Genomic DNA, 27300 nt, shown 5'->3' on the forward strand with positions numbered 1-27300 from the left:
ACAAACACCGCGCGCGAACAGATGCCCCAGTGCTCATCGAGCCCTTTCTTGGTATCATCCAATCCTCATCTTCCTGCCCATATGCCCGGCTGGCCACACGGGCGCTCACAAGTCCAACAAGTCGTCGTCGTCATCCCACCCCTTGCGCCTGCTCACCACAATTTTCTCCTCCTCCTTGTTGTCCGCCACGGCGTTGAGCAGGTCCTTGAGCTGCGCCTCCGTCACCTTTTGCCGTAGCTGGCCCGTCTGCGCCAGCATGATGAGCCGGTTCTCCACGTCGGTCGCGCGCTGCTGCTTGACGAGCCGGATGCGCCCGAGCCGGTCCGCCGCCTCGGGGTGCAGGATCTGGTTGAGCATGTGCTGCCGCGCTTCGTCTTGCTGCCTGCGGGAGGGAAACGGCCATTGTTAGTGAGCTGCAGCCAACGGGCGAGTGCGATGAGGCGTACTGCTTCTGCTGCTCTTGGTCTTGGCCGCCCGCCGACGACGGCTGCCCGCCGCTGCGTGAGCCGCCGCCGCCGCCCTGCTGGGCCTTGAGCTGGTCCAGGCGCGCTTTTCGAATCTGGCGAGGGTCAGCCTGCTTGAGTATGGAGTCTTTTCGCGCGCTCGGCGAACCTGCTCGAGCTCCGAGTCGTCCATGGCTGCTTTGCTTACGACGGAGCGTTGGTGTTTTGGATTGGGACGGCAAATCCCCGATTGCGGCTGAGTCAACAGTGACAAGGGGGACTTGGAGGGGCAGCTCTAGGCATCACGTGAGCATGACTGACGTACTTGAAGCCATGCACCAGTTACATGCATGATGACCTGCACAGCATCGAAAGACGGCCAAGCTCTTCTTGGTGTGCAAAGTAGTAATAATAATGTACAGAGCAGAAGCCTCTAGCTCCAGCCACCCGTCTATGCATATCCTTGCCAGCTAACCATGGGGCGGAAAACACCAACCTCTATCCTACACATCACTGATTGTCATGAGGTCTTGTGCGATACCGGTGCGTCAAGTGACTTGGTACCGACATCTCCTCCACGGGCACATACGAGTTCAGTCTCTCGATGGCCTGGGAGTGCTTCGCCTTGATCATGTCCCTCACCATGGCGTTGACGCGGAGGTCAAGACCCAGCTCCTGACCTCGTCGAATAAAGTATCCGTTGAGGTAGTCAATGTCTGTCGGCAGGCCCTTGTCAACGCGGAGGACTAGCTGGCTCGGGCTGAAGCGCTTGGCCAGAATATTTTCGTGCAAGATTTTGTGGATGCTCTTGCCGTGCATGAAATTTCGGATGACGGCTGATCCCTCCACCTCGGGCATCTGATCGACGACACGAATAATCTCCGTCAACAAGCTGTGCATGATTCGCTGAGCGGGCATGTTCTGCAGCAAGCCCTGGTACGACATCTCGAGCAGGACGCAGACGGGCTCGACGACGGTGTCGAAGATGACCGAGGGTAGCTTGAACCGCAGCCACTGATCGTAGGGTGTCATGGTTGAGCGGAGGTCTCTGGACTCTCGCAGTGACCTCACCATGGGAAGGGACGTGTCCGCCTCCTGGTCGTTACTTAGGCCCAGAGTCAATCTCGTGTCGCCGCTTTTGAGACGCCGGACCGAGTTTGAGTTCCTGTGAAAGGCGAGCCGGTGGCTCATGTGGCCGAGTATAAACCTAGGGCTCGGGTTGGAGCCTTCGAAAAACTTTCTCCTCACGTCTTCCAAGACCCCCAGGCCTTCGTGCATTAAGCAGATGGTCGTGTTCTCGTCCACTCGATCCTGGACGGACTTGATGGACCGAACGACCTCGTGTGCCCGGCCGGTGACCAGCAGCTGGTCGATACGATCGTCTTTGGTGTCGACTCGTGGCTGGGGCGGAAGGCCTGCGTTGGTTTCCACGATGCTCGGCGCGTGTCTGGCGCTGTGTCTCGACTTCCGAATATTGCGATATTTCGACGGCATGTTGGTCCTCCAGCCGAGCAGCTCGATCGAGTCGTAGACGCCCGAGAGGGCATGCGCAATGAACCTGGATCTTTCGTCCTCGCCGAGGATGTGAATCTTGTGCACAGTGGGCGACCTGGCGGCTTCGGGGGGGAGAAGAACAGCCGGCAGGTGGAACTGGGGGTGCTGCGACCGTGAATCGGTTGAGGAGCCGGCAGGTAGCGCTTCCGCCCGACTGCGACGCATGCTCTCCGTCACCTCTTGCGGAAAGACAGGCGCGGTGGATGCGCGTCCATCGGAGCGGGACGCGACAGTGCCATAGCATCGCACGGCCACCCGGCCCACGCAAGGGCTACCTCGGCAGCATCGCGATGGGCTGTGAGGTATTCGTGCGGATAACCGCAGGCGACCTGGGCCAGCCACCTTGAAGGCCGTTGCGAGGGTCGGCGAAGTGGCGAGAACTCTCCTCTCCCGGTTCGTTGGATCGCCCAGACAGATTACCGGCTGGGCATGCGCATCTAGCCGGCAGGGCGTGGGCGGGGATGCAGATGGAGTGTCGTAGAGCCGGGCAGGCTAAGGGGGGCGAGTTTGGTGGAATTGCGGTGCGATGGGCGATGACGGCTGCTTCTTGATCACAGTTTTCGGATTAGCGACTTTGGTCAGAAAAGCGCCGTCACGTGCCCCCCGCCAGCGACGATGGCGCCGGTTCCCCGCACAGTTGGAAATGGAAGCAACCCAATTCGCCCTCGTCTCTCCGTCGATACAACTCAAGTCGCACCAGGCCACCCGAGTTCAAGCATACATACTGTATGCATCGATGGAGTTGACAGCACTGGCGCATCATCGTTGTGCCGGCTTACCGCGCAGCACAGCCTCCCGAGCTGGGCTCGCCACGCCTCTTCGCACTCGAGACGACATGGCCTTTGCTCGATGAGGACGCCCAGAGATGCAGCCACGCCCATCCTGCGCTAGAGGCCACACCGCTCGTGCCGTGAATGCCGAGCCCTCATGAGATCCCTAACTTAGGAGACATCCATCCCGGGCATCATCGGGTGGCCTGGCGTGGGCTGGCCTCGCCGTCATCGGGCTCCCCAAGCTGAGCAAGCCGACAAGCATCTCTGCTCTCGAGTCTCTCCCCAATCTCGTCCCTACTTGAAACATGAAAATCGTCATCATCGGCGCGGGCATCTCGGGATGCACCGCCTACCTCTTGCTGAAAAAGCACCTGCCCAAGCCTCTGTCGGCCGAACCGCACTCCATCACCATCTATGAAGCCCACGACACTGACAAGGATACGACCTCGTCAGACCGTGGCCACGGAGCGACCCACTCGTCGACGCTCGTCGTGGGCGGCGGCCTCGGCGTTGGCGCCAATGGCCTTCATGTGCTGAAGCGTCTTGACGAGGATATCCTCCTCGATGTCGTCCGAGGTGGATATGTCGTGCCCACCATGATGATGAAGAGCAAAAATGGCACCGTCCTGGCTCGCCTACAACCCACGGGCTCACCCTTGTCCGGCGACGGAAGCGCAGCCAACGACATGTGCATGGTCGCAACCAGCCGCCACTCGCTTTGGCGATGCCTGCGCCTGCGAATTCCCGATAGTGCCATTGTGACCAAGCGAGTCGCCAAGGTGACCGCGAACCCCGACGGCCGCAACCTGGTCAGCTTCGTTGACGGGAGTCCGCCCGTCGAGGCGGATCTCGTGCTTGGCGCCGACGGCTTGAAGAGCCTCACCAAGCACGCCTTGTTTCCGGAGGCAGACCAAGACCCCTTCCCTGCGCGCTATGAGTAGGTCCCACACATCCGCAACAGACGCTCCCTGAGAATGCAACTCTAACGCCAGGATATAGGGGCCTCGTAGGAGTGGGCGGGTTCATTCCCTCCTCCGACGTCAAGGGCCATGTGGAAAAGGGTTCGATGAACTTTGTCTTTGGTGGCAATGGTTTTTTCGGCTACTTCTTTGCTGAGAGTGACGAGTCGTCGCCGAACCGTGACTCGCCTTTCCACGTCTCAGAGCCAGGCAAAAGTCTCGCCTGGTGGTCAACCTTCACTGCTAACGAGTGTCCGACCCCGGGCACGCTTGACGTGGAGGCCGTCACGCATCAGCTACGAGAACGCCACCAGGACTGGAAGGACCCCGTCGTGCAGAAAGTTCTCCGGTCCCTTCGCGTGGACAATATGTACCCGACCTGGACTGTCCCGCCGCTGCCGACGTGGGAACGTGAAGGAGTCGTCCTCGTCGGTGATGCAGCGCATGCCCTACCCCCAACCTCGGGACAGGGGTCCTCGCAGGCCCTGGAGGACGTAGAGGCCTTTGCCCTCTTCCTCGGCCACTATTTGCGCAAGGCGTACCAGGAGCACAAGATTTATGACGCCAACAGCCGGAAGCAGGTCATCAAAGTGGCTGCGAAGCAATACATGGAACTGCGCCTTCCCCGCGTCACCAAGATCCTGCAAGAGGCCCAGACAATGCAGAATTCCAAGCGGGACATGACTGTTTTCCAGGAATACTTGATGTATATTTTCTTGTGGATTCTAGGTGTGTCCGTCATGTGGTGCCCCTGCTGCTGCCACCGAGGGGAGGCTAATCTTACGCAGGATGTTTCCCGGGCTTCATGTCCAAGTCGCTCGCTGGCGTGGTCAGATACAATGTGGCCGAGGAGGCCAAGAAGGTACTCGGAAAGGCAGACTCGTAGCTTGTTTCGTCACTCAATTGTCAACGTTTTCCTTTCTTGGTTACTTCGTAGCCCTAATTTGGGTTGTTTCTTTGAACTCCAATCATATCACCAGCATGAGGCGAACCTTATCCTTGAGAACCTGATAATACAACCAATATGGTCCATACTCCAGGGGAAATTAATGGATGGATTTACGAAGCAGCAAACGAGCGTTGTCTATCGCTTGAATGGTTCCTCATGCAGCGCGTGATGTCGAGCTAAGTCTCAAATGCCCAGGGAAGTCGATGAGTAACTCCAGAAAGCATTTTGTCAAGACTCTACAACAACCAAAGGCTCACTATTAATGACAAGGTCCACGTATATTAGCCAGCGAGTTTATATAGCTTGAAGGTTATTTTCATTTTCCAGTCCAGTCTGTCATCCCCCAGTGACTCAATTATCTCGAACATCAGCCCGCCGTCTCACCAGAGCGGTTGCTAATGCCAGGGATGGCTTCAATATAATGAGGCCATAATCATCCTAGCGTCGGCGCTGTGCTTGCTCGTCCACGTCAGGCAGAACACTCACGGCACACAAATAATGGCCCTCGAGGTTTCGGTGCGTCGCCTCTTAAGCATAGCACATACAGCCTGCGTCCCATCAACCTCGGTATCTTAACCAGCTTGTCTTTGTGGGGGAGAACATCAATCACCTCGAGTCGCCATGACGTTGCCGCGCCGATGTATCGGTCTTTTACTTGTTGCTAGATTAATGCTTTGACGTGATCTCCCCCAGCCGCCCTACTGGCAGTGCGGTTCTCTGTCGCCCTGGTCTTGGAAATAGGCGGGAACGACTTACCCAGTGTTGTGGCCCTCGTATCAGCGCGACGCCCCGTGGCCTGGTAATTACTACAAGTACAAGAAACAACTTACCCACTGCAATCATCCCAGTGTCAGCGTGCCGTCCCAACTACTTGTTGATCGATGCTGAAAAGACAACTTAGTCCCTATAGAGCCTTTGGTATTGGCAGGTTGTCCTTTAGTCTAACTATGGAGCTAGAAAGGATACTGACCACCTGAAACTCAAACTATAAGTGCAGCCCGGCCGAAGACAGTTCTTGCTCAAACAATCACAGCAGTGGCGAGAGTTTGTCTGTTAGCAAACGTGATCGCAAAGAAGCTGTGCGATGGCCAGATAAGTTGACCATGTTAGGATGATGCCTCTAGAGACTTGTCGGCCATGTCGGAAGGCGAGATCCAGATGATGAGCCACTACACAAGCATGGTAGGAGGGCACATGGTAAGTTCTCGGGTCCTAGTCCTTGTGGCGGCATATCAGGCTCGCTCCGACCACTGAATCCTCGTTCCCGCGAGTTTATGAATCACCGCAGTGGAAACCGGTGGGGTGAAGTTTGATTGCCGTCTGCATTTTTCTGACGTGCAAGAATCCTGCAGATTGAACTATATAGGCACCGTAGGGGTGGCTCACCGCAGCAAGGGTTGCCACCTAATGGTCATGGATTCGTTCAGAGCTCTCGGATATTAGACGGCATTCGGTCGGGTATGATCCTTGTGAGAACGATATCTTATATAGAACTCATTAGTCTTGAGGCGTGATGAATCACCGCAGCCTGTATTGTGAGGGCATCGCGAAATGTCTCGATCTGGGGCTTCTGAACCTGGCCCATTCATCCGGGTTCTGAGCACTCTTGAGCAGGTCTGACCTGTTTCTCGGTCGGGGCCCGGTTCTCCATCTGCGTTCCTTGAGTTATAATCCGGCTCCAGCCTCGGCTTCTTGCCGTGGATGCAGCAGAGCTAACATAGGTAAGACTAAGAGATTTAATTCAAGCATTTGAACATTGATTGAAAGATGTAGGCTTTGTGTTGATCGACTGGTCACTGGATCCTGTTACTCTGAATAAGAGATATATTGGACTCGGCTGGTTGCGAACTCCCTTGCGAGAGCTTTTGCATCTCACGACATACGAAATGCAGAGCCCTGAAATGTCCCAGGCATACCGAACTGAAACGAGTGGGGGGATGATATCCGGTGGCCTAGACTAAGAAACATCCCACCGGTCTGCCCAATCGTCCGACCAAATGTGAAGAAAGTGTAGCTGGTCAAGGTGCGTATAGTGCCGCATTAATCGGCCACCCACTCCCACTATTCTGCCTCCTAAAAATGGATTAGTATGACTTGTCAAGGCGCGCAGCGCCAATTTGTATGCGCGTATTCCCCACCCGTACGTCGGAGACTGCAACAAATCCCGCCCGCACCAATGCATGCTCATAGCGAAGTAAGATTATCGCGATACATAGAAAATAGTTGTCAGAGCAGAGAAAGGACTTAAAATACGCATTAATAATACCTCAGGTACCGCTATTTGCCTGGTGTAGCGGTATTTTACCAGCTTTATAATGATGAGCCCAGTTGCTGATCCCCGCTGGGCAGATCAGCGAGGGTTAAAAACGCATCCCGGAAGTTATATTAGCTGGTCGGTCCACTGTTTAACCAACCCCTAGGGGGATTTTAATGCACTATGGTGTCTAATCTAATTGTCAGGGGGTTACATAACTTATGCCTCCTAAACCTTATAGTAACTTAATTAATTTATGTCTTGCTAGATTGGCCCATGTTAGGCTATGAGGGTAATTAGCTCACTGGCCATATAAGTACAGCCATCAACCTAGGGGGGTTATGTCAGGGCAGAGAAAGGATTTATAATACGCTTTAATAACACCTCCAATAGGGGTGTCCCTACTTTGCCTGGTATAGCGGTGTTTTACCAGCTTTACAATAGTATACTAGGCGCCTTAGCGACATGGCAATATATACGGAGTACGTCTCTGTCAGCTGCCACCAGCACCTCCATGGCGTATAGAGTCCAGTTTCAGGTCATATGTAGGAGGGTCACTTCACTTTTGCTTGTACAACACAGTGGCTTCCTCAGTCTCTAAAGAAGCTCCCCCTTCCCTACATGTTGTACTATGCCTCTTGTTCACTCTTAAACCTCTGCCTCTACCTTATCCCATCGTGTATCCTCTTTTCGTGAAAGTTGTTATAAGGGCATCGTGGCGATGATCTTGCCTTATGTGTCAGCCTTGTAACCTGACGAGGCAGAGACAGACCAGTTATTATCATCGTTAGAGACAGTTGTAGTGCGAGTAGCTTGTTAATACGCCCGGTTTATACGCATCGCCGTGTTGTTCAAGGTATCGCAGCCTCTAGTTCGTCACTATCGCTTTGGCTGTGGTAAGACCTGTGCCGGGTCACGGGCTCCACAGTACGTACGGAGCAGCTCCAAAGCAGATACGGCCAGGAAAGCCTTACACAGCCAACTTTCCACTACAATGCTTTACGCAATTCTTTATGGAGCCGCAACAAGACCTTCCCGGGCGACTCCTTGGTGGTTGTTCGCGATACAGGCGTACGGGTGGGAAAGCCGGGCGCTGCGGCTTGATAAGCCGCACTAACCCACCCACTTTTAGGCCGAATAGCGGGAGTGGGTGGCCGTTACGGGTAAGTTATGCTTGGCTTCCAGCCATGATGGTGCAATCTGTAACGGGCAAGCCGCTTTAACGGCGGCTGCGCCGCCTAGCTTCTAGAACCTTCCATTGGCTCGAAGCTATAAAATGCTATTGTGCTCTCATGTAGTAGATTCTCTTTCTTTCTTTCTTTCTTCTCTATCTTGATAGTAAACAGCATAGGGACTAGTTAGTTGTATCAACTCACTAGAGGCCTTTCACATACTATCAAGATCACTGAAGACATTGAAGACACTGAAGACACCGAAGACACTGAAGACACCGAAGACACCGAAGACACTGAAGACACCAAACTGAGTCCCGTCGAACTATTAGCGTTCAGCGAAGTCGCGATGGCCGAAGATAACAACAACATGCAGCCGGACGTCCTCAGCGCCCTGGTTGCCGAGATACGAAGTCTGAGAGAAGAGAGTTCCCGAAGAAACACCCAGTTTGAAGAACGTTTTATTGCCCTGGAACTCCAACAACACCAGCAAGCCCGTTCGTCTGAACTCCTAGAGCCAACGCCATCTGTCACCCCGGCTGTCCCCATTGAGGACACTCGTGTGGTCGCCACTCACAACCCTCACCCAACCAAGCGCCCCAAATTACGAGACATACCGAAATTCGGCGGCGACAAGGCCCAGTGGCGAAGCTGGAAACTAGAAACCGAAGGAAAGCTACGAGTCGACAAAGAAGCCCTTGGAGATGCAGAAGGCCACTTTATGTACATCTTCATGAGCCTAGAAGGCAAGGCTAAAGACAACGTGACCACATTTGTGGAGATGCAAACCGAGAAGAAAACGTTCAATGTTGCTGAACTACTCAACCGCCTCGAATTGCTGTACGGGAGAGGGATCGCAAGCAGAGAGCTACACGCAACCTGCATTCGATTAAGCAAGGAGAGAATGAACCGTTCACGTCCTTTACCCCCGCTTTGAGAGGAGATCGCCAATGCCAACGCCGAGTATTGGCCAGATGACAGCAAGATTTCCTACCTCCAGGAGGCACTAAACGATAAAATGAAAGCAGCCCTCATAGGCTCTGACCCTCTGCCATCAGCAGCTATGTTGGGCTGGCGAGGAGGTGCGATTCGCTGAGCAGCCAGATGGAATTGTTGGGTCAGTGGAAAAGGCCTCGAGGCAACACAAAGAGTTCGGACAACTATGACAACCACCAGAATCATGGAGGCCAGGCTGCCCAGAAACAGCCTGGCCAGAAAACCGAAGTTAGACGAGAGGATATGATGGAATGGGAACCAACTCTACAAGCATCCGCGAAAGTGAACGCTGCGCGCACCCGCAGTGATAAGAACACATATGGTTACCAATCCAAGCGACCAGAAGACCAAGCGCTGTTGGGCAAGCGTGCCAAGTGGGTCGACCAGGCCGAGATGGACGCCCGTTACCGTGAAGGGCGTTGCCTCCGTTGTGGAAGAGACAACTGCAGAATCGAGCGCTGTCCATTGGCTGCGCCTATCCGACCCGCAAACACGACCCGACGCACTCAGGTCAATGCCGTGACCCCGTCACGACCAGCGGTCACTAAAGCCGAGGTCGCCGAAGACGATACTTCTTCTCATAACGATGAAGATTCAGACTAGGACACGCGGCGGCTGTGAGAGAATGGGATGTGAGCGGAAAAGCAAAATGGACGGAGAACCGTTCATAGCAGACGTCAGGGTGAACGGCACAGACTTCGTGCCATCTCTTGTCGACTATGGCTGCCTCTGCTACGGCGCGGTTAGCAAGCGCACATTTCACTCTCTCCAGTTGCCACATATACGCGTCCAGCCGCGCATCTTGGAGAATGCAGCGGAGACGGCAAGGAGGTCAAAATCGACAAGATCACGTATGTGTCGATCGACCTCGATGGACATCAGCAGCATCGTGTTTTCATGTACGTCATCGACGATCTGAACTGGGATATGATCCTGGGTAAACGATGGATGGAAGACCAGGATGTTCACATCCATGCGAAGGAAGGATATCTCGAGATCGGGTCCAATGGAGTTCAAGTACGAGACCGACGACGTTACCAGCCTCCACAGCTAGATGTCTCTAATGTCATGGCCGCAACCTTTTAGCAGAAGCACGCCGTGACAAACGCAAAGGCGGCATTGGAGTTCACTCGGTCACGATGGCGGATATTGACAAGGCCCTAAGACCGAAACCGAAGACTGACGTAATGGAGAAGCTGCCACCACAGTACCACAAGTGGTCTCGAGCTTTCTCTCAGCAACTGGCCGACCAGCTGCCCCCTCATCGGCCAGGTGTGGACCTGAAGATCGAAGTGCTGAAAGACGAGCATGGCCGAGAGAAGCCCTACCCTGGGGACCGCTTTACAGCATGTCCCGCGAGGAGCTATTGGTACTACGGAAGACTCTCACAGAACTACTCGACAAGGGATTTATTAGAGTCAGCAGCTCGCCAGCCGCGGCACCAGTCCTTATGGTGAAGAAGCCCGGCGGAGGCATCCGCTTCTGCGTGGATTACAGAGGTTTGAACCATATAACGAAGAGGGACCGCTATCCCTTGCCCTTACTGAGCGAGACCTTGCGAACGATAGCCAAGGCAAGGTGGTTCACCAAGGTAGATGTTATAGCAGCGTTCCATAAGATCAGGTCGCCCCGGCGACGAGGAAAAGACAACTTTCAGAACGCGCTATGGATCCTTCGAATGGCTGGTAGTTCCATTCGGCCTGACAGGCGCACCAGCAGCCTTTCAGCGGTACATTAACAGCGCGCTCCAGGATTACCTAGACGATTTTGTGTCAGCATATATCGACGATGTCCTGATCTTCTCCTCTGGAAGCCTGCAAGACCACCGCGACAAGGTCGGCAAGGTCCTCCAACGACTGATGGACGCCGGGCTGCAACTGGATATCAACAAGAGTGAATTCGAAGTCAAGGCTGTGAAATACCTTGGGTTTATCATCGAGGCGGAGTGTGGGATCCGAGTCGACCCTGAGAAGGTTGAGGCTGTGAAGGAATGGGCAACCCCGACGAATGTTAAGTCCGTGAGGAGTTTTATTGGATTCGCGAACTTCTACAGGATGTTTATGCCAGAGTTCTCGGTGATAGCGGAGCGCTAACGCGGCTAACGAAGAAGGACGTGCCATTCCGTTGGGATGAATTGTGCGAAGAAGCCTTCGAGAAGCTCAAGGACTTGTTGATCACGGCCCCGATCCTGCACACTTCCATCCAGAAAGGAGACTATCGTGGAAGCAGACGCTTCAGGATTCGCGTCGGGAGGCGTGCTCTTGCAGAGAGATGATAAGGATGGACTGGTACGACCTGTCGCATACTTCTCGAAGAAACATTCGGCAGCCGAAGCGAACTACGCTATCCATGACAAGGAGCTACTCGCCATTCTCAGATGTTTGGAGCAGTGGGAACCAGAGCTACGGGCAGTAGAGCACTTCAAGATCCTAACGGACCACAAGAACCTGAGGTACTTCTACTCGGAAAGGAGGTTGACAGAGAGACAAGTGCGGTGGTCGGAGTTCCTGTCCAGGTTCCAATTCGAGCTCGAATGGAGGCCGGGCCGCAAGGGCGGATTGCCTGACGCACTCTCTCGACGGGACCAGGATATGCCGGCCAACTACTCCGATGAACGACTAAAGGGACGCATTATGAGGCTATTCCAAAATGATCACCTTAGAAGGGTCCCAATATCGACATTGTCTACCAACACCGAGGGTGCCCAGGAAATCAACTTCGGAAAAGAGATCAGGATATTTGAAGATGAGGAGTTACAGCAGCTGTGGCACGCCGCACGGCAAGAAGACAAGCTTTATCAAGAACTCACGAAGCTGGTAGCAGATGGAGCGAAGAGTGTGCCAACAGACTTACAGAAGGAGAAGGTTGTCAGCATTTCAGAATGCTCATTAGACAATAGAGGCCTGCTGTGCTTTAGAGAACGCGTCTGGATACCCGGTTCGGAGCCGCTACGTACAAAGATCATCCAGGAAACTCACGACTCTCATATCACCGGACATCCTGGAAGGGACCTCACGTACTCGACTCTGTCGAGACGCTTCTTCTGGCCGGGTGCCGCTAGCGATGTACGTCGGTTTGTGCGCAACTGCGAGGTTTGCGGACGAAACACCATCTGGAGGGATACAAAGAAAGGACTCCTAAAGCCGCTCCCTATTCCGCAACGCATATGGAGCGAAATTACCATTGACTTTATTACTGACCTCCCACCGTCGGGGAAAGATGGCGCGACGAACTGCATGGTGGTCACGGACCGACTCACCAAAGGCGTCGAACTCGAAGGATTGAACGATATTTCCACAGAAGCGGTTGCAAGAAGACTCTTCGAACGACACTACCCTGTCCATGGCATCCCAACGGCTATAACCAGTGATCGGGGTCCCCAGTTTGTCAGTGGTATGTGGAAAAGTTTCTGTCAGATGCTAGGGATCGAGCAGCGGTTGTCGACGGCGTACCATCCACAAACCGACGGTGCAACAGAACGAATGAACCAAGAGGTAGAGAGGATTCTTCGGATATGGACGAATTATCTGCAGGAGAACTGGTTAGACTTGCTTCCAATCGCGATGGCGACTATTAACGAGAGGAAGCAACCTCCACGGACTGAGTCCGTTCTTCTTCATGCACGGCTACCACAACGAGCCAATCCAATTAGTTGAGCATCGAAGAACGGAAGACACGACGCAGGGGGAAGCGACAGCGGAGGATTTTATTCAGAGACTACAGGACGCCACGGAGTTTGCGCAAGCAGCGATAGCTATGGCCCAGGAAATACAGCAAGCGCAAGCCAACAAGCACAGGACAGCCGCACCGAGATACGAGCCTGGGATTGGGTATACCTCAACTTGAGAAATGTCAAAACATCGCGACCCTGCAAGAAGCTCGATTGGCTACATGCCAAATATCAAGTGCTCGCGGAAGTTAGCCCACATGCCTACAGGTTGGATGTGCCTGGGCGCATCCATCCAGTCTTTCACGTCGACCTACTCCGGCCAGTCCCGGAGACCCATTGCCTTCGCAGAAACTCGATCAAGAGAGTGCCCCACCGGTGCTGGTGGACGGCGAAAAGATGTACCTTGTTGAAAGAATTCTGGATGAAAGAATGGAAGGTACGCATAAGAAGGTGCTCGTAAAATGGCATGATTACTCGCAGCCTACGTGGGAACCCCTTACTACTATTCGACACACCGATGCATGGAAGCAATGGAAGAAGCATAAAAGGAGTGTCACCTTCTCAAGTCATCTTGCCACAGATTGCCACGACCCCCCGGAAGAGGAAACGTTGGAAGGGAGGGAGGTAATGTAACGGGCAAGCCGCTTTAACGGCGGCTGCGCCGCCTAGCTTCTAGAACCTTCCATTGGCTCGAAGCTATAAAATGCTATTGTGCTCTCATGTAGTAGATTCTCTTTCTTTCTTTCTTTCTTCTCTATCTTGATAGTAAACAGCATAGGGACTAGTTAGTTGTATCAACTCACTAGAGGCCTTTCACAGATACTAGTTTTATATATCGATGCTCCTCGACTTCTTCTCCGCAGTGTCTCGGATAGCTTTCTATTATCTTGCGATTATAGTTGCGTTTAATCTATCCATGGCACGTTCTTGAATTCATAGGTGTGTTGCTGCCTTGGGTGGCGATGGTGCCACTTGGGCTGCTTGGTGAGGCTCTTACCTAGGACAGTTCCTGTGAAGCTGGTAAAATACCGCTATACCAGGCAAAATATGGGCATTCCCATTGGATGTGTTATTAACGCGTATTATAAGTCCGTTCTCTGCTCTATAGTTCCATACTATCGATTTACCGCTCAGTTATACAAAGCGGGATTCGCGCACTTCATCTAATCTAACTACAGGAGGAAACTTTATGTCAAGGGCTGTGAAAATTGTATTATCGTTTGCCCTGCCGTAAGTCCTCCTCACGTTGTCCCACTTTTGCGCACGATGCTCTATTGCATCTATGACAGCCACCGACATCCGCATCTTTCAACACCTCAATTCCCGACATCAACTATCAGGATGCCAAGGGCCGTTCAACCCGCTGGCGTTGCCCGTGGGTTTATCTTCTAATACAGCGTTCAGTCATAACACGGTGAACATGAAAAGCCCCTTCGCTAAAGAAAGAAATCTTGGCTCATTCAACAATAGAAGATGGGAAGCCTGGCGCAGATGGAAGGAAAAGGTACAAATTTTTGAATGCTGCCCGGGAATATATGTCTCAACGCGCTTCTCCCCAAACACCAGAACACCCCAACATTTGCTCCGCCTTTGCCTTGACCGTCACTGCCAAGAACAGCAGGGCAAGACTGGTGCCAAGCGGGATCCATGCCGAGCAACGAGACGCGTAATAAAAACGCAAAATTCCTCACAACGCCAAATCGTAAACATGTCAAAAGAGCGCTGCCTCCCTTGTGCGTTGAACTCCGCCGGACCTATAACTGCAACCATGTTTTGACCGTCCAGTCGTCCACGACCCCGTTTGATTCCACAGCCTGCTTCTTGAGCTGCTCCGTCTGATCCTGGATAATCTTGCGATAGGCCGCCTCCTGCTTTTTGACCGATTCCGGAGAAGAGCCCGGCGGCGCGGGCATTGCGACCGCTGCACCTCCGCCGCCGCTGCCTTGCTTGCCCGGTGACGCGCCGCCCACGTCGACGGGTATGTTTTGCGGGTTGCCCTTGAGGCGGTCGCGAAGGATGAGCATGGACGGCATGCGCACGTTGAGCTGGGACAGCATATCGGCGTAGCGCACGCCGAGCTCATTAGCGATACACTTGAGCCGCCCCTTGACCCATACACGTTGCAGGTCGGTCAGGTAGTCCTGACCCTGCACGCAGACGAGGGGCCAGATGGCGAAGAAGCCGGCAAGACTCTTGTTGGTGTTGTCTTCTCCGCACGCGAAGCCCGAGAGCTGCTCCGCCACGTGCAGGTCTTTGCGCCTGGAGAACCAGCCTAGCTGGTAGGGGATCGAGGCGATGATGTCGGCAATGGCTTCGCCGCAAGTCCTCGAAATGGCCGCGTACTCGGGCGTCGTTCGGTAGTCGGCAGGCGAGATGATCCAGGCCGTAAGGCGAATGATGAGGGATGCCAGGACGATGCGCATGCATCGCATCACGTTCCACATGTTGACCACCCATAGGTCTCGATACAGGTCGACGCGGCCCGGGAACGCCTCGGCCTTTGCGTAGTCGCGCTTGGGATTGTAGTCCTCCCAGGCCACAGTCTTCCACCGATAGATGTCGGGCAGCCCCTGCAACCAGTCCACCACCTCCTTGTCCAGGGCCCGGCACCTCCGGATGAACTCCTTCATCAGCTTTGTATTCTCCGGTGTCCGCGCGAGGGTGCCGAGTAGACTGTTGACTTCGTTCCTGAGCAGCCCGGTCCGGCCGCTCAACTGCTGGAATTCGGCCGTGTGCCCGTTGCAGACGGGGTCGTTGGCCCACCACTCGATGCCCAAGCTTGGCGCCTTGCCTGTGCTCAGCGAATGGATAATCTATGCAGTCCATTGTCAACAGCCAAAAGCAAGAGGACGGGCGGGCAGGAAATACCATTTGAATCCGGACGGCGGCGAACAGGTCCATGCCGGTTTTCGTCTTGAGCTGCTCGGGGCCCCGCGTCTTGACAAGCTCTATGGCGCCTTCGACGTGTGAGCTCCAGGCAAACATGCCCAGGCTCTTGGCGGTGATGCTCTCAAATAGGCTGAGCAGGAGGATGGATGCAAGTGTGGCGTCTTGCTTGACCATGTCCGGGTCTCTCAAGGCGGTAAAGGTGGTGGCGAGGGCTTTCGTGTAGTGGCCCAGGGCTTGCCTTTCAAAGTCGTTGCCCGTGCCGACGCGGTTGTTGAGCGAGGCCATGGCACAGGCGTTGAAGGCGTGCTTGAAGTGCGGGATGGGCGGCTCCTGCTTGAGCAGCGGCAGGACAAACTCAAGCCAGCCTCGCGTGGCCGTGAAGCCCTGGCGGGGAATGAGGACGTAGTTTGAGATGAAGTGGCAGGACGCCACGTCCTTGAGCGGCGGCCGCAGGAGAGAGGGGATGCCGTCGTCGGGAGGCGATGTCGGCGGCGAGGACCCGTCATCGCTCGAGCTGGCCGAGCTGGGCGCCAAAGTCTTGTCAGCTCTCGTCGGCCGCGACACATCATGTCTGCCGCCCGATTGGTCGGCGCCTCTGTATCCAGGGCACTGTCGGCGGGCCTTTGCGCATTGCTTGCACGTCGGCTTCGTCTCGTCACACTGCGAGGCGGCACGTCAGTCAATCGCCGCGGGGGACCCGGAAAACGACGGACGGACCTTGATTCGTCGGATCCTGCACATCTGGCAGCCCCTCGACGGCTTGCCGCCGTAGGCCATGCTGGTGAGATGGACGCGGCCCGAGCTGTCCGCGGAAATGAATGCCAGGTGAGGCTGGCGGGCTGCGGGGACAAAGTAGTAAAAGAGGTAAAAGAGGAAGACGAAGCTGCCGGCGTCGTTGTCGTGGTCGACAACTTGGCCTCGACGTCGTCACCTGAGTGGCTGGTACGAGAGCGTCGGGCGCATGCAGAGCGTCATGTCAAGAAGGCGAAGCAATTAGAACTACCGGCTACGTTTCGACGGCCCATGGCGACGTGGTGCTCGATGGAATAGCGGCTCCCGCAAGGCTCTTCCTTGTGGGGCGGCACGTATCAGTTGAGAAGCAAGCCAAGGCCCTTGCGTCTTCCCTCATCATACCATTTCAGCTAATCTGCAGCCGCGTCGAAGAAATGCTAGTGCCAGTCCAGGGCCTACTTTGGTGCGACAAACCGGCTGCTGATGGGGGTCCAGCGTGAAAACCATGATGCTCATTGTGGTAAAGGCCATCGATGGTTGCGGAACCGATCGGCCAGCGAACCTCCCGGTCCGGTTTCATGATTCGCACGGCTAACCTGCTTGGCAATCGCGGCGCAACCTCGCAGTCGCAGCGTGTTGAAGCTCAGCGACCCCATGTGTGTTGCTTGCGTGTTTGTGTATGCAAGGCCAGCAGCTTCTTTTGATGCTGGCCGACGCCGTGCCATGACCTGTCAAAAACGATTAACCTGGAACCTGTCAGAAACGGAGGATGATGGAGCAGCAAGCAAACCCATGCTTACAGGCTGACAGGTTACATGTGTCTGTCATCGGCCGGCACTCGACGAGCCAGGGCTCCACACATAACGCACGAGCGCCCCAGAAGTCAGCCAGTCTATTAGAACAACTCAGTTAATGCCCGAGGCTACGGTGGCCAATACCCGAGGCTCCGGTGGCCAATGCCCATGCTAGGTGGGTGGCAGGCCCTGCCGGTCGTTCTTTCGTGGGCTTTGACCCCGAACTCTACCGTCCTGTCTGGGCGCCAATCAAGACGGAGAGCCGGGAAGCTCTGCACCGAGGTCGCCGACTGCCCAACGCTCGGCCACTGGGTCCTGCAGGTAGATCTCGTGGGAAAATGAGCGTTCTAGCCTCGGTAGGGCGGGGAGTCGATCCAAGGGGATCCGGTTTGTGCAGATGGCACATCCCTGGTAGGTAAACAAGGCCGCGGTGCCGATCTGAGGAACATGCTGAAATCTTGGTTCAGGCCATGTGGCCAAGCCGATACGGGTTCTCCATGTAAGGCAGCGTCGTTTGTGTGCAGTCCAGGGTGACTCTGCGAACTGCGTCCATCCCGGGACCAAGTTATTGGCAAGTGTCTTGGCCGCGAGCAGACACGATGAAACGTGTGTGTGTGTTGGTACTCGCGGAGACCAATCCCTGCCTTTATCAACGGGCACATATAGGGTCTGTAATGCAGGCCATGAGCTCCGTGTGCGCAGGAGGAGACCTCCACACGGCATTGTTGCATGTAGTATCGTCGTGCCGTCGTGGATTTGGGCCGCGGAAGAGCGGAATTCATGCGCGCGTGGATGTAACATTGGCGAGAAACAGGCCGCGCGCGTCAATCAAGGAGCCGTCTGGGTGCTGCATCTCTCGACAAGGCTCTGCGTCCATGTCAGCGAATAGCCGATGCTCGAGCTGTCTGACAGAGCCCGGATCGTCACCTCCGAGAAGCCGGTAGCTTCAGCGCCCGCAACACATAGTTGCAAGAGCTGCTGAATCAGCAGGTGTTAATTGCCTCTCGGCAGACACCAGGCGGCTCGAGCCGTCCGAAATGACACTGGCGGGCTTGGCAAGTTGACACTGACCGGGCCTGGAAGCCGGGGATTGCCTGCTTTTTTGCAGAGAAAGTTTCTTGCAGGGAAAGAGAGAGAGAGAGAGGTGGTCGTGTGGTGAAAGATGGATGGATGGCAGACGAGTCATGCTTGAGCCAAGGCATGCCCCGTGTCGCCGGCCAGGACAAGCCCTGTTGCAGGCGAAGCAAGCCAATCCTTCTCAAATCCATCAAGAGATATGCCCGACATGGAAGCCGCCGCCGCGCATAGGCGGCTGCAAATCTCGGTTGGCCGATGCGGCTTGCGAATCATGTGACCTCACGGCACCTAACTCTCTCCTCTGTGCTGTGCGTGGACCGAATTACAGCGCACACACGATGCCATTCTGCTATGCCTGCAACCGTGTGTCTTTGATGCTGGCAGCCAATACGTACCAGAATGTCGGGATGGCATTCCAAGGAGGCGGGCCTGCAGACCCTCGTTTCTCTTCTTTTCCCTTTTTCTTTCCTTGTCTTGGCTGCGGTACTGACGCCAGCTCAAGGCGCTTCTGTTGTCTTCCTCGCAGGCACAGACGACCGCTCGCTACCATCTACTATGCTTTTCTCTCAGTGCTGGCAGAACCTCCGTTCGGCATTCCTAATCTGCATTTTCTTGGGTTCTTGGTTGTCACCCTCCCCCTCCCCCGCCCCCTTCCCTGACACCACGCACTGCACGCCCGCCCCTCGCTCAGGCGCCTGTGGGGACCTGGCCTAGGGAAACCCCAGGGACCCTTGGTAGGGAGGCTGAATGGGGAAGCTAAGTGGAGGTAGGGGACGTGAGATGGAACTTGCATGGAAGCTACTCAGGAACCCGTCTACGGTACGTAGAGGAATTTCAAGTCCATGGAGACGCGGCTGATTGATATGCAGGTGCTTGATAGAGATGGGTTAAATTACGGCTAAAGCCGGCTGAAATCGGAGGGCAGGCGTGTGTGCAGCCTCCCACTCCGGCGGCGCGTTCTCGGCCCTTGATTTCCTGCCACGACGAATATGGTTCAGGGTGGCAGGACTTGCACCGTAGCAAGCCCGTCGACGCCGAGTTGGGCGGCGTCGTATTATTAGATTAGTGGCTCAGCATTGCACTGAGTGGTGGGCTTCGGCTTCGGCTCGTGACGTGGAGCCGCGCGTCTCAGGCCCCGCTGTCGAGGACCCTGGATCTGCCCTTTGCTCATCCGTGTCATTCCATGGCCTCATTTGCGTCGGAGACGTCGTCGACAGGCACGCAGCGCAACCCTAGAGCCAAGAGGCAAGACGAGCGGCAACTTTGTCTTTTGATTTGTGAGTCTGGCGGCTGGATTTGTAGCCCGTGACAGACAAACACCTCTCCATCCACCGCGGACCCAACAATGAATGGGCCAGTCTAGACTTGGCGACGTGTGCAACCTTCTTCGGCGCGTACGAGAGAGGTCGGGGCGCAGCCACCACCGCAGGATGAGAGCCCCTCTTTCTACAGGGATGACCAGGGATGACCAGGGACGACGGAGCTGTCCGCCTCGGCACGGGCGCTGGTTGGCCGCGTATTTTGGGAGCGAGAATGGCCGCAAGGGGCAGTTCGACGAGGCAGTTCGACGAGGCAGGTCGACGAGGCAGGTCGACGAGGAGGAGCTGGCCACCCAGTCAGATGCCGAGTACGAGGTCCACGTGGAGGGAGGAGGGAGCCAAGGTTATGGCGGTTGATACGCGGTAGGTAGCACAATGCAGGGCGATCTCGTGTGGCGCAGATACAGGGCATTCACCCACTGGCCCGTGCAGAGAATACAGGCCTTTGCAGAGAGTATTAGTAGTACAGGGCCTCCCAGCGACGTAGAGGGTCGTCGAGAGAGCGGCTCTTGTGCAGAAATGCGCTCCGGCCCAAGGGTACGGGGCACCCTCATCCGCAGGTACCTGCTTCGATGCGTTGAGAGGCCCTGATTGTCGGCACCACCAGGTACCCTCATCCGCCTCGCCAGGTATTTGCCAATTTCCCTGAATTTTCATCACATGATGTCAGTGAAAATCAGTATCCACCCCTTGATTTCGTGGCTGTGTGGGCTTTGCGCTCTTGGCCTTTGTTGTTCACCAGTTTGTTGGCCGCCCAAGGCCACAAAACTCTCCCCCCCCATCGCCGTTCTCTTTTCCCCTTTTCCGACCCGTTTCCCTTGCCAGCAGTCACCAGAACTCGTCCACCATCGATCCGCCAGCCGTCGTCTGCCTCCCTCACCTCGCCTCACCGCAGCCATGGATCGCGACCAGGTCTTGTCGCAGCAAGCCGTCGAGGCCATGATTGCCAACGGCCACACCATTGTTGTTTTCCAAGACTACATCTTGCGCCTCGACTCGTGGCTCGCCAAGCACCCTGGAGGCTCTCTGGCCATCCTGCACATGGTCGGCAGAGACGCGACCGACGAAATCACAGCGTAAATAGCCCACTCACTTCACATTATTCGTCGTCATCATCCCCCTGCCCGTCCGCCCTCCAAAAAAGGTAAGGGCCTAAGCACGGTCCGATCCGTCTTGTCTTGAGCTTAACTTGCAACGGCGTCAGACGTTTTCAGTAAAGCCTTGTGCAGCTATCCCCTGAAACATAGTGCATTCGACCAGTCAAGGGGGGCAACTAAAAAGCTGACACTTTATGCCTGTAGCTACCACTCAGCGGCCACATTGCGGACCATGAAGGCCTATCGGATCGGCCGGAAGCCGGCGGGCCTCTGGATCAACAAGACACCTCCAATCAGAGGAGGCATTTTCCACACCCCCGAGGACTCCACGCGCATTGTCGACGACGTGCCCGGTGACAGCTCCAGCGACGACACGTCCGATCACAGCTCGCCGACGCCGCCCACCTCTCGGTCGCCAAGCGTCAACGGCCTCGAGCTCAAGGATGACTTCGAGGGCGCTGTTCGACGACGCCTCATGGCCAAGGGCAGTGACGGCCCCGGCGAGCCATCTGCCACGAGTCCCGCCGAGTACGTGGATTGGGCAGTCCAGCAGGGCATCGAAGATGGCCTCCGCGACTATCCGTCCCTCGACCTCGCTGTGCAGCAAGACATTGTCGGCAAGTACCGAGAGCTGCATCAGAGGGTCGTCGACGAGGGGCTCTACGACTGCCCCTATCAAGAGTACGCCAAAGAAATGGGCCGATACTCGTGCTTATTCATTGGCTCTCTCGTCGCTCTCCACCATGAGTGGTACGTGACCTCGGCCGTCTTGTTGGGCCTGTTCTGGGTATGCTGTCCTGCCCTTGTCTGCTGTATGCGAAGCTCACATTGTCGCTCCAGCACCAGATCATGTTTACCGCGCATGACGCGGGCCATCGGGCCATCACCCACATCTTTGCCGTAGACACCCTCATTGGCATGTTCATTGCCGATTTTTGCTGTGGCCTGTCCATCGGATGGTGGAAAAGCAGCCACAATGTCCACCACCTTGTTACGAATCAACCAGTGCGTTCTCGCCATCCCGGCACCCCTGATGCAGATGAATCATGCGGCTAACCCACGCCTGCAGGAGCACGACCCGGATATCCAGAACCTCCCCCTCTTCGCCATAAGCCCTTCCTTTTTCAAATCCATCACCTCGACCTACTACGACAACTTTGTCATTGCCTGGGACGCCGCCGCCGACTTGCTGGTTCCGTACCAAAAGTACACCTACTACGTAGTCATGGCCATTGCCCGCTTCAACCTCTACGTCCTCTCTTGGCTGCATGTCTTCTCGCCCAAGGCGCCGTCGCTGGGGCACAGCAAGGCGTGGTGGATCCGCCCCACAGAGATCGCCTTCATGTGCTGTTACTGGTTCCTGTTCGGATACTGCCTGCTCTGGCGCACGCTGCCGACGTGGACAGTTCGCGTCGTCTTCGTGCTTGTGTCGCACATCGTCACCATGCCCTTGCACGTTCAGATCAACCTGTCGCACTGGGGCATGTCGACGTCTGATCTGGGCGAATCCGAGTCTTTTGCGCAGCGACAGCTGCGAACCACCATGGACGTCGACTGCCCCGCCTGGCTCGACTTCATCCATGGCGGCCTGCAGTTCCAGGCAGTTCACCACCTGTTTCCGCGAGTCCCGCGACACAACCTCCGGAGGGTCCAGACTCTGGTAAAGGAGTTTTGCCAGGGGACGGGGATCCCGTACTCCATCTTGGGCTTTGTAGATGGCAACCGCAAGGTCCTCGGCCGGCTGCAGGAGGTTAGCGACCAGCTGAAGATGCTCGTCGACTGCCAAAAGTCCATGGCTGAGAGTGGAGAGTGCAAACTACATTGAAGCTTTGTATTTTCGCCTGCGGCATAGAGCACTGGTTGCTTGTATATATATTTACCACGCCGTACATACCGAACAGTTTAGTGGCAAGCCCGTTTGCCAAACGCCGTGGAGAGCTCCATAAAGAGTTGGGCTCCATGTTCAAGTATATATTACATGTGTTTTAATTGCGTGTCTTGGCTTTGAAGCCGGTCTTCAAACCCTGGCTGCCTTTCACTCACTGTCAGAAGACCTTTCACCCCTTGTGCTGCTCGTGGCCCCGAGGCCTTTTTTAGAGGAATTTCCAGCTCACATCAGGCCCGATCGGCCGTACACGGTCTGCTTAGATGCCGCGGGAGGGAATCGCCCCATTTCCTTTCAAGCCTCATGCAGCTTTTCCCTCACAGCTCGTTGATATTCGGTCGCACCTTTCCCATCGTTCTGCAGTGGAATATCACGGCATGTTCCCTGCCGTGCATGGACCTGGCCAGCCGTATCATGCAGCGGACCCTGTGTGTCGGCGACAAGTGAAGAATCCCCTGACTCTCTAATAGGCGATAGAGTCTCTAGCTTCGTGTTTTTACTTCTCCATCGTAGTCTGTCTTGTTCTGTATGCTCTGCAAGTTGAATCGGTGCACTTGAAGAGTCGTGCAGCTTGGGCCCGCACGGTCTGGAAACGGCCTGCCGGTTCTTCTTGTTTCCATATCTATCTTACTCGGGCTTGTGTAATCCACATAGTACTGCAATTGCTCGAGAGTTCTGATTTTGCTGGATCGAGCGGCAAATCCCAGTTTGATAGTTACATTGCAGCCATTGCAGAAAACACAGGACGCTGAGATGAAATGTTGGTTAGCTTCTGATTAGGCGTCCGTGCTTTCTAGCTTTCTTGCCCGGTTTGTGCTTGACTTCTTTTCCCGAGATCAGATAAGCCCCGTGAAACCAGCCGGGTTTGGCGGGCCTGCTAATACTCATGTCACTGAGTTTCACCGTAGTAGCCAGTCTTGTCTAGTCTAGGTCTCGATGGTAAGTTCGGAATATTTCGTAAGTCGGTTTCATAACTAGATACGCTCGGACTTAGTTGTGAAAATGTACGTTATAATTAGATTCTGTAGCTTTCGTAGCGTCTAGTCCCTAGACAAGATAAAGGGACCTTTAAGCAATCCCCCGCCCTCGAAATAAAATAAGGAGGACACAAGGCCCACTAACTAGGGACAGGCTCGTCAGCTGGCAAGAGAAGAGGGATGCATTATACTGTTATAAACATGCCCTTGTCCCTTAATTCCGACGCTGCTTTTCTTTTTGCGAAACGTGTCGGTAGCAAGGAGCCCTTGCCTTTGGGTGAGTTTATATGAAAAACGAAGGACGGAAAGTGGGAAATGCGAGCGCGCGTGGCGATTACCTTGTTGTTCGAGACCAGCAGCAACCGGCAAGCCGGCTTGCACGTCGCTCTCGAGGTCCAAAACCCCGTCGTGCATTCAATGGGGAACGGCTAAGCGAGGAACAAGCCCTATTTTTACGGCCTAGCTAATAGTTCAAGAAGCAGGTCGCAACTTGAGAATTTCTCCACGGCAATTATGAGCGGAAAGCCTTTTTTTCTTCAGATTTCATGCATCACACCCTTTAAATACAGTCTATTTTTGCCACTATAAAACATCGCAGATTCCTGTCTAAGTTCCCTTTGCTAAAGCATTCAAAGGAGGTCATGAATGCTCCAACAGAGAGAGTGTTCTGTCAGAGGTGTCTTGCAGGTTAAAACACTCCCTGCACCCTTTTACTCCGCCACCTTATCATTAAGGTGTACTCTAACCCCAGGACGGACTTGAACTTTTGAGGTAACCAAGTGAATGCCCAACTATAAAGGCGAATCCTTTTCTAACAGTCGCCGATAATATCGGCCGTCTTAGTGGCGCCCGGCTCCAGCGGCCGCAGTTTTGAGCCACAATTCTTGTATTGACCAAGGTGGACGGACTTGCTTTCATAGTCGAAGACGGCATAGGCTGCGCGGAGGAATGGCGAGCCCAGTACATTGTCTAGTTTGGGAGTTATAAACGCGTTAATCATTGCCGTGTCGCAAGAAGGCGGTTGAAAGGTTGCATGCAAGGGACAAGAGGGACGGGGAGGAGAGGGTTGGTCGGGGAGAATCAGAACATGAAAGATATGCGCTTTATGCTAGAGATGCTCCATTTTCAGACTTGAATTAGGGTAAGACTTACATTTATTTGTTCCGATCGGGGTTTGCACAGCCACGGCGCACTTCTCACCGGGTAACCCCATCTTAAAGTCCCGGGCGGGAACGTTGATGGTTGTGTTGCCCAAAGTGAAGTCAATAGTGACTTGGGGGTCGCTGTTGCAGCTTATATAGTAGAAACCGCCCTCCTTACTGGCGTCTGGGAAGGCCGGCAAGATCTTATCAATCCAATCCTGGGGTAGGTAACAGGCCCGAGAGCCCGTGTCGATGACTACTGGCAAGCTCGAAGAGCCACTGTCGCTCGAGGGGGCGGCCTGCGGCTTTTCTGGTTGTGAGCCGTCTGCTGCCGTGTAGGAAAGCGAATCGAGACGAATAATCCAGCTTGACGTTGACGTTTCGACATGGTCAGCAGTGCACAAAGGAAGGGCAGAGCTGGGCGTATAGATCGCCAAACTCAAGAAGACGACACTGCTGCACACTGCTTGTGCACGGGGAAAAACAAACAGGTGAGCGTGTGAAGGGGATGGCCGGACTTACTGCCTGTTTTGGTTGGCTACTACATGTCCCGAATCGGGCGTTGAAGCTTGAACGGACGCCGGATCCGGAATGAGTTTTCCCTTCTCGATCACGAGATTCCGCGTATTCTCATCGATGTTTTCCCAAAAGTGCTTCCCCAGCATCATTGTTGGACCTTTTAGAAATCGCGTTAGCATGGGCTGCACTCGGTGCTGGGGGCGGGATCGAAGGATTTAGAGCTTGCTGGGACTGAAGTTGAGGATCCGCCATGCAGGTATCTTGCACTAACTTGTGGAATACTTTGCGGCTAGCCAGCAGCGGTCACCTCGTCGCGAGACAAAGTCTTGAAGCCGCATGGAGAGCAAGACGCTGTTGTTGCCATTGATGCCCGTAACCTCGGCCTCGAGACCGACTTTGGGCCCCATGGCGTCCACGTCCTCGCACTTGATTTGAGGCTCGTAGCCCTGGGTGAAACCCCCCACAATCCCGCCGAATTGGTTTGCCAGCTTCTCGACCGTGTCTTTGGGCAGGAACGAGACACGGCCTTCTGGGTTGATGGTGATCGGCGAGATGGGTGTGTCGAGAAAATCGATAGTCGTTTTTGCCGTCTCTGCCGTCTCGTTCCGCACCCGCAGATAGGAAATCGATTCAAACGTGTATCTGTTGCTTGGAGTGAGTATGCATACAGTTTTGGTGTCTTTTGTGTTTGCTTTTATTATTGCGGAGCGAGCCGAAACGCGCGCCATGATGCTTCATCAACATTTGCGGCTCAACTTTAACGGTTGAGGGGGACGCAGGAAAACCGGTTTTACTCAAAACCCGGAGAGCAGCACCAGAGAAGGAAGGGGCGGGAAGTAGGAGGAAACGACAGTAACTTGGAAACATAAGGGACCGCTATCTGTACTCACTTCGGGACATAGGGCTCTGGTTTAGGTGTGGGAGTCTTGTAGGAGTGGTCGACCAAGGGAAACTCTTCGAGCTTGCCCTGCAGCTGGCTGGTATCGACGCCACCAAAGGTGATGGAGCCGGTATTGTAGCGGAAGGGACTTAGAGAGATGCTCACGACTTTGGATCGACAGACTCCCTTGCTGATAAGGCGTTCTAGCACATCGAGAACGCCGCCTTGTGGTGAAAGACCCAATACGCCTCTGACGCTGCCGAGACGCACGTCTTTTCCGTTCTTATCCACTAGTCCCACGGGCACGGGACCAAGGTCGACAGCTGCGGCCAGATTTAGTTATTCTTTCAGAATGTGGCAGGTGGATGTCTCGATATAAAGTTGACTGAATCTTATGTCTGGAGACTTGCATCGAAAGACTACACCTAGCGCGATAAGAGGGATTTGGAGCACTTACGACCTAGGCTCATATTTTGCTCCGTCTTCACAAAGGTGACGCTCTCCCCGCCCGAGTACGATTGTTTGCCCACGGGGTCGGTCGGCTTGTTCTCGTCGGTCCAGAGGAAGAGCGCTGACCCGTTCTTCCAGTCTTTGGGATCGGTTACATAAGGCAGCCAGAAGGTTGGGGAGCCGGTATCAGGCTCGACGATGACCCTCTGAGGCGGTGTGCCTACGTGAATGCTGAACGTGTAGGCAATGTCAAGGTTCCCCCAGGGGCGAATGGCTTCGGGCACCTGGCGTCGGCTCAAGTCGTCGATCGCCGGTCCACGGCTGCTCACGTCCTCGGCCTCGACCTCGACCTCGAGTGGGAATTGTATCACGCCTTGCTCCTGTTTGGGCGCCGGTTCAGCACCGCTATCAGTCGGCGGCACCGTCGCGGCCAGGGCCGGCAGCGCCGCCGCCAACAGGCAAAGCGCCTTGCTGATGCTGGTGAAGGCCATGCTGATTTTTGTAACTGGCGAGCAACAAGATTCTCTTCCTCGAATGTAGTGTGGGAGGGCCAGGCGGTGCTCTATCTATGCAAAGAGCCAGGAGTTACGCAGATCAATATATATATATATACAACCTTATGGATGGCTGGGTGGCCTTGTCTTCATTCTCTGTGCGTTTTCTCTCTCCCACTTTCCTCTATATTCCCTCTATGCTATCCAACATGATTCAAGATCATGACTCAACTCAAGCATTCCTAGCTTGTACGTGGATTGTGTGAAAGGCCTCT

The 27300-nt window shown here is 54.9% G+C and overlaps 7 protein-coding genes across 7 annotated transcripts; 3 read left to right on the forward strand and 4 right to left on the reverse strand.

Annotated features, from left to right (window-relative positions):
- Positions 1 to 105: 105 nt before the first annotated feature.
- HRG_04612 (double-stranded DNA-binding domain-containing protein) lies at positions 106 to 636 on the reverse strand (the record flags this gene model as incomplete). The annotated part of the gene is made up of 3 exons (XM_044863083.1): positions 106 to 382; positions 447 to 559; positions 613 to 636. 3 exons carry the CDS (start codon positions 634 to 636, stop codon positions 106 to 108), a joined length of 414 nt encoding a protein of 137 aa, XP_044721697.1.
- Positions 637 to 953: 317 nt separating this feature from the next.
- On the reverse strand, positions 954 to 2162 carry HRG_04613 (ketopantoate reductase panE/ApbA domain-containing protein; the record flags this gene model as incomplete). Its single annotated transcript, XM_044863084.1, has 1 exon — positions 954 to 2162. One exon carries the CDS (start codon positions 2160 to 2162, stop codon positions 954 to 956), a length of 1209 nt encoding a protein of 402 aa, XP_044721698.1.
- Positions 2163 to 3075: 913 nt separating this feature from the next.
- HRG_04614 (FAD binding domain-containing protein) lies at positions 3076 to 4615 on the forward strand (the record flags this gene model as incomplete). Its single annotated transcript, XM_044863085.1, has 4 exons — positions 3076 to 3707; positions 3770 to 3888; positions 3934 to 4458; positions 4518 to 4615. 4 exons carry the CDS (start codon positions 3076 to 3078, stop codon positions 4613 to 4615), a joined length of 1374 nt encoding a protein of 457 aa, XP_044721699.1.
- A 5382-nt stretch (positions 4616 to 9997) lies between these two features.
- Positions 9998 to 12241, forward strand: HRG_04615 (reverse transcriptase (RNA-dependent DNA polymerase) domain-containing protein; the record flags this gene model as incomplete). Its single annotated transcript, XM_044863086.1, has 11 exons — positions 9998 to 10117; positions 10297 to 10372; positions 10423 to 10469; positions 10517 to 10553; positions 10620 to 10691; positions 10820 to 11073; positions 11154 to 11345; positions 11416 to 11879; positions 12018 to 12052; positions 12162 to 12173; positions 12219 to 12241. 11 exons carry the CDS (start codon positions 9998 to 10000, stop codon positions 12239 to 12241), a joined length of 1332 nt encoding a protein of 443 aa, XP_044721700.1.
- A 2283-nt stretch (positions 12242 to 14524) lies between these two features.
- Positions 14525 to 16684, reverse strand: HRG_04616 (fungal specific transcription factor domain-containing protein; the record flags this gene model as incomplete). The annotated part of the gene is made up of 4 exons (XM_044863087.1): positions 14525 to 15583; positions 15639 to 16319; positions 16377 to 16570; positions 16663 to 16684. 4 exons carry the CDS (start codon positions 16682 to 16684, stop codon positions 14525 to 14527), a joined length of 1956 nt encoding a protein of 651 aa, XP_044721701.1.
- Positions 16685 to 20478: 3794 nt separating this feature from the next.
- HRG_04617 (fatty acid desaturase domain-containing protein) lies at positions 20479 to 22503 on the forward strand (the record flags this gene model as incomplete). The annotated part of the gene is made up of 4 exons (XM_044863088.1): positions 20479 to 20657; positions 20883 to 21465; positions 21519 to 21683; positions 21748 to 22503. The coding sequence occupies 4 exons, from the start codon at positions 20479 to 20481 to the stop codon at positions 22501 to 22503; spliced, it is 1683 nt and encodes a 560-aa protein (XP_044721702.1).
- A 1747-nt stretch (positions 22504 to 24250) lies between these two features.
- HRG_04618 (eukaryotic aspartyl protease domain-containing protein) lies at positions 24251 to 27022 on the reverse strand (the record flags this gene model as incomplete). The annotated part of the gene is made up of 8 exons (XM_044863089.1): positions 24251 to 24303; positions 24357 to 24509; positions 24693 to 25048; positions 25205 to 25358; positions 25473 to 25843; positions 26092 to 26404; positions 26539 to 26911; positions 26954 to 27022. The coding sequence occupies 8 exons, from the start codon at positions 27020 to 27022 to the stop codon at positions 24251 to 24253; spliced, it is 1842 nt and encodes a 613-aa protein (XP_044721703.1).
- Positions 27023 to 27300: the final 278 nt, after the last annotated feature.

The sequence above is a fragment of the Hirsutella rhossiliensis genome (assembly GCF_020360975.1).
Source record: "Hirsutella rhossiliensis strain HR02 chromosome Unknown scaffold00004, whole genome shotgun sequence".
In the NCBI taxonomy this organism is placed as follows: Eukaryota; Fungi; Ascomycota; class Sordariomycetes; order Hypocreales; family Ophiocordycipitaceae; genus Hirsutella; species Hirsutella rhossiliensis.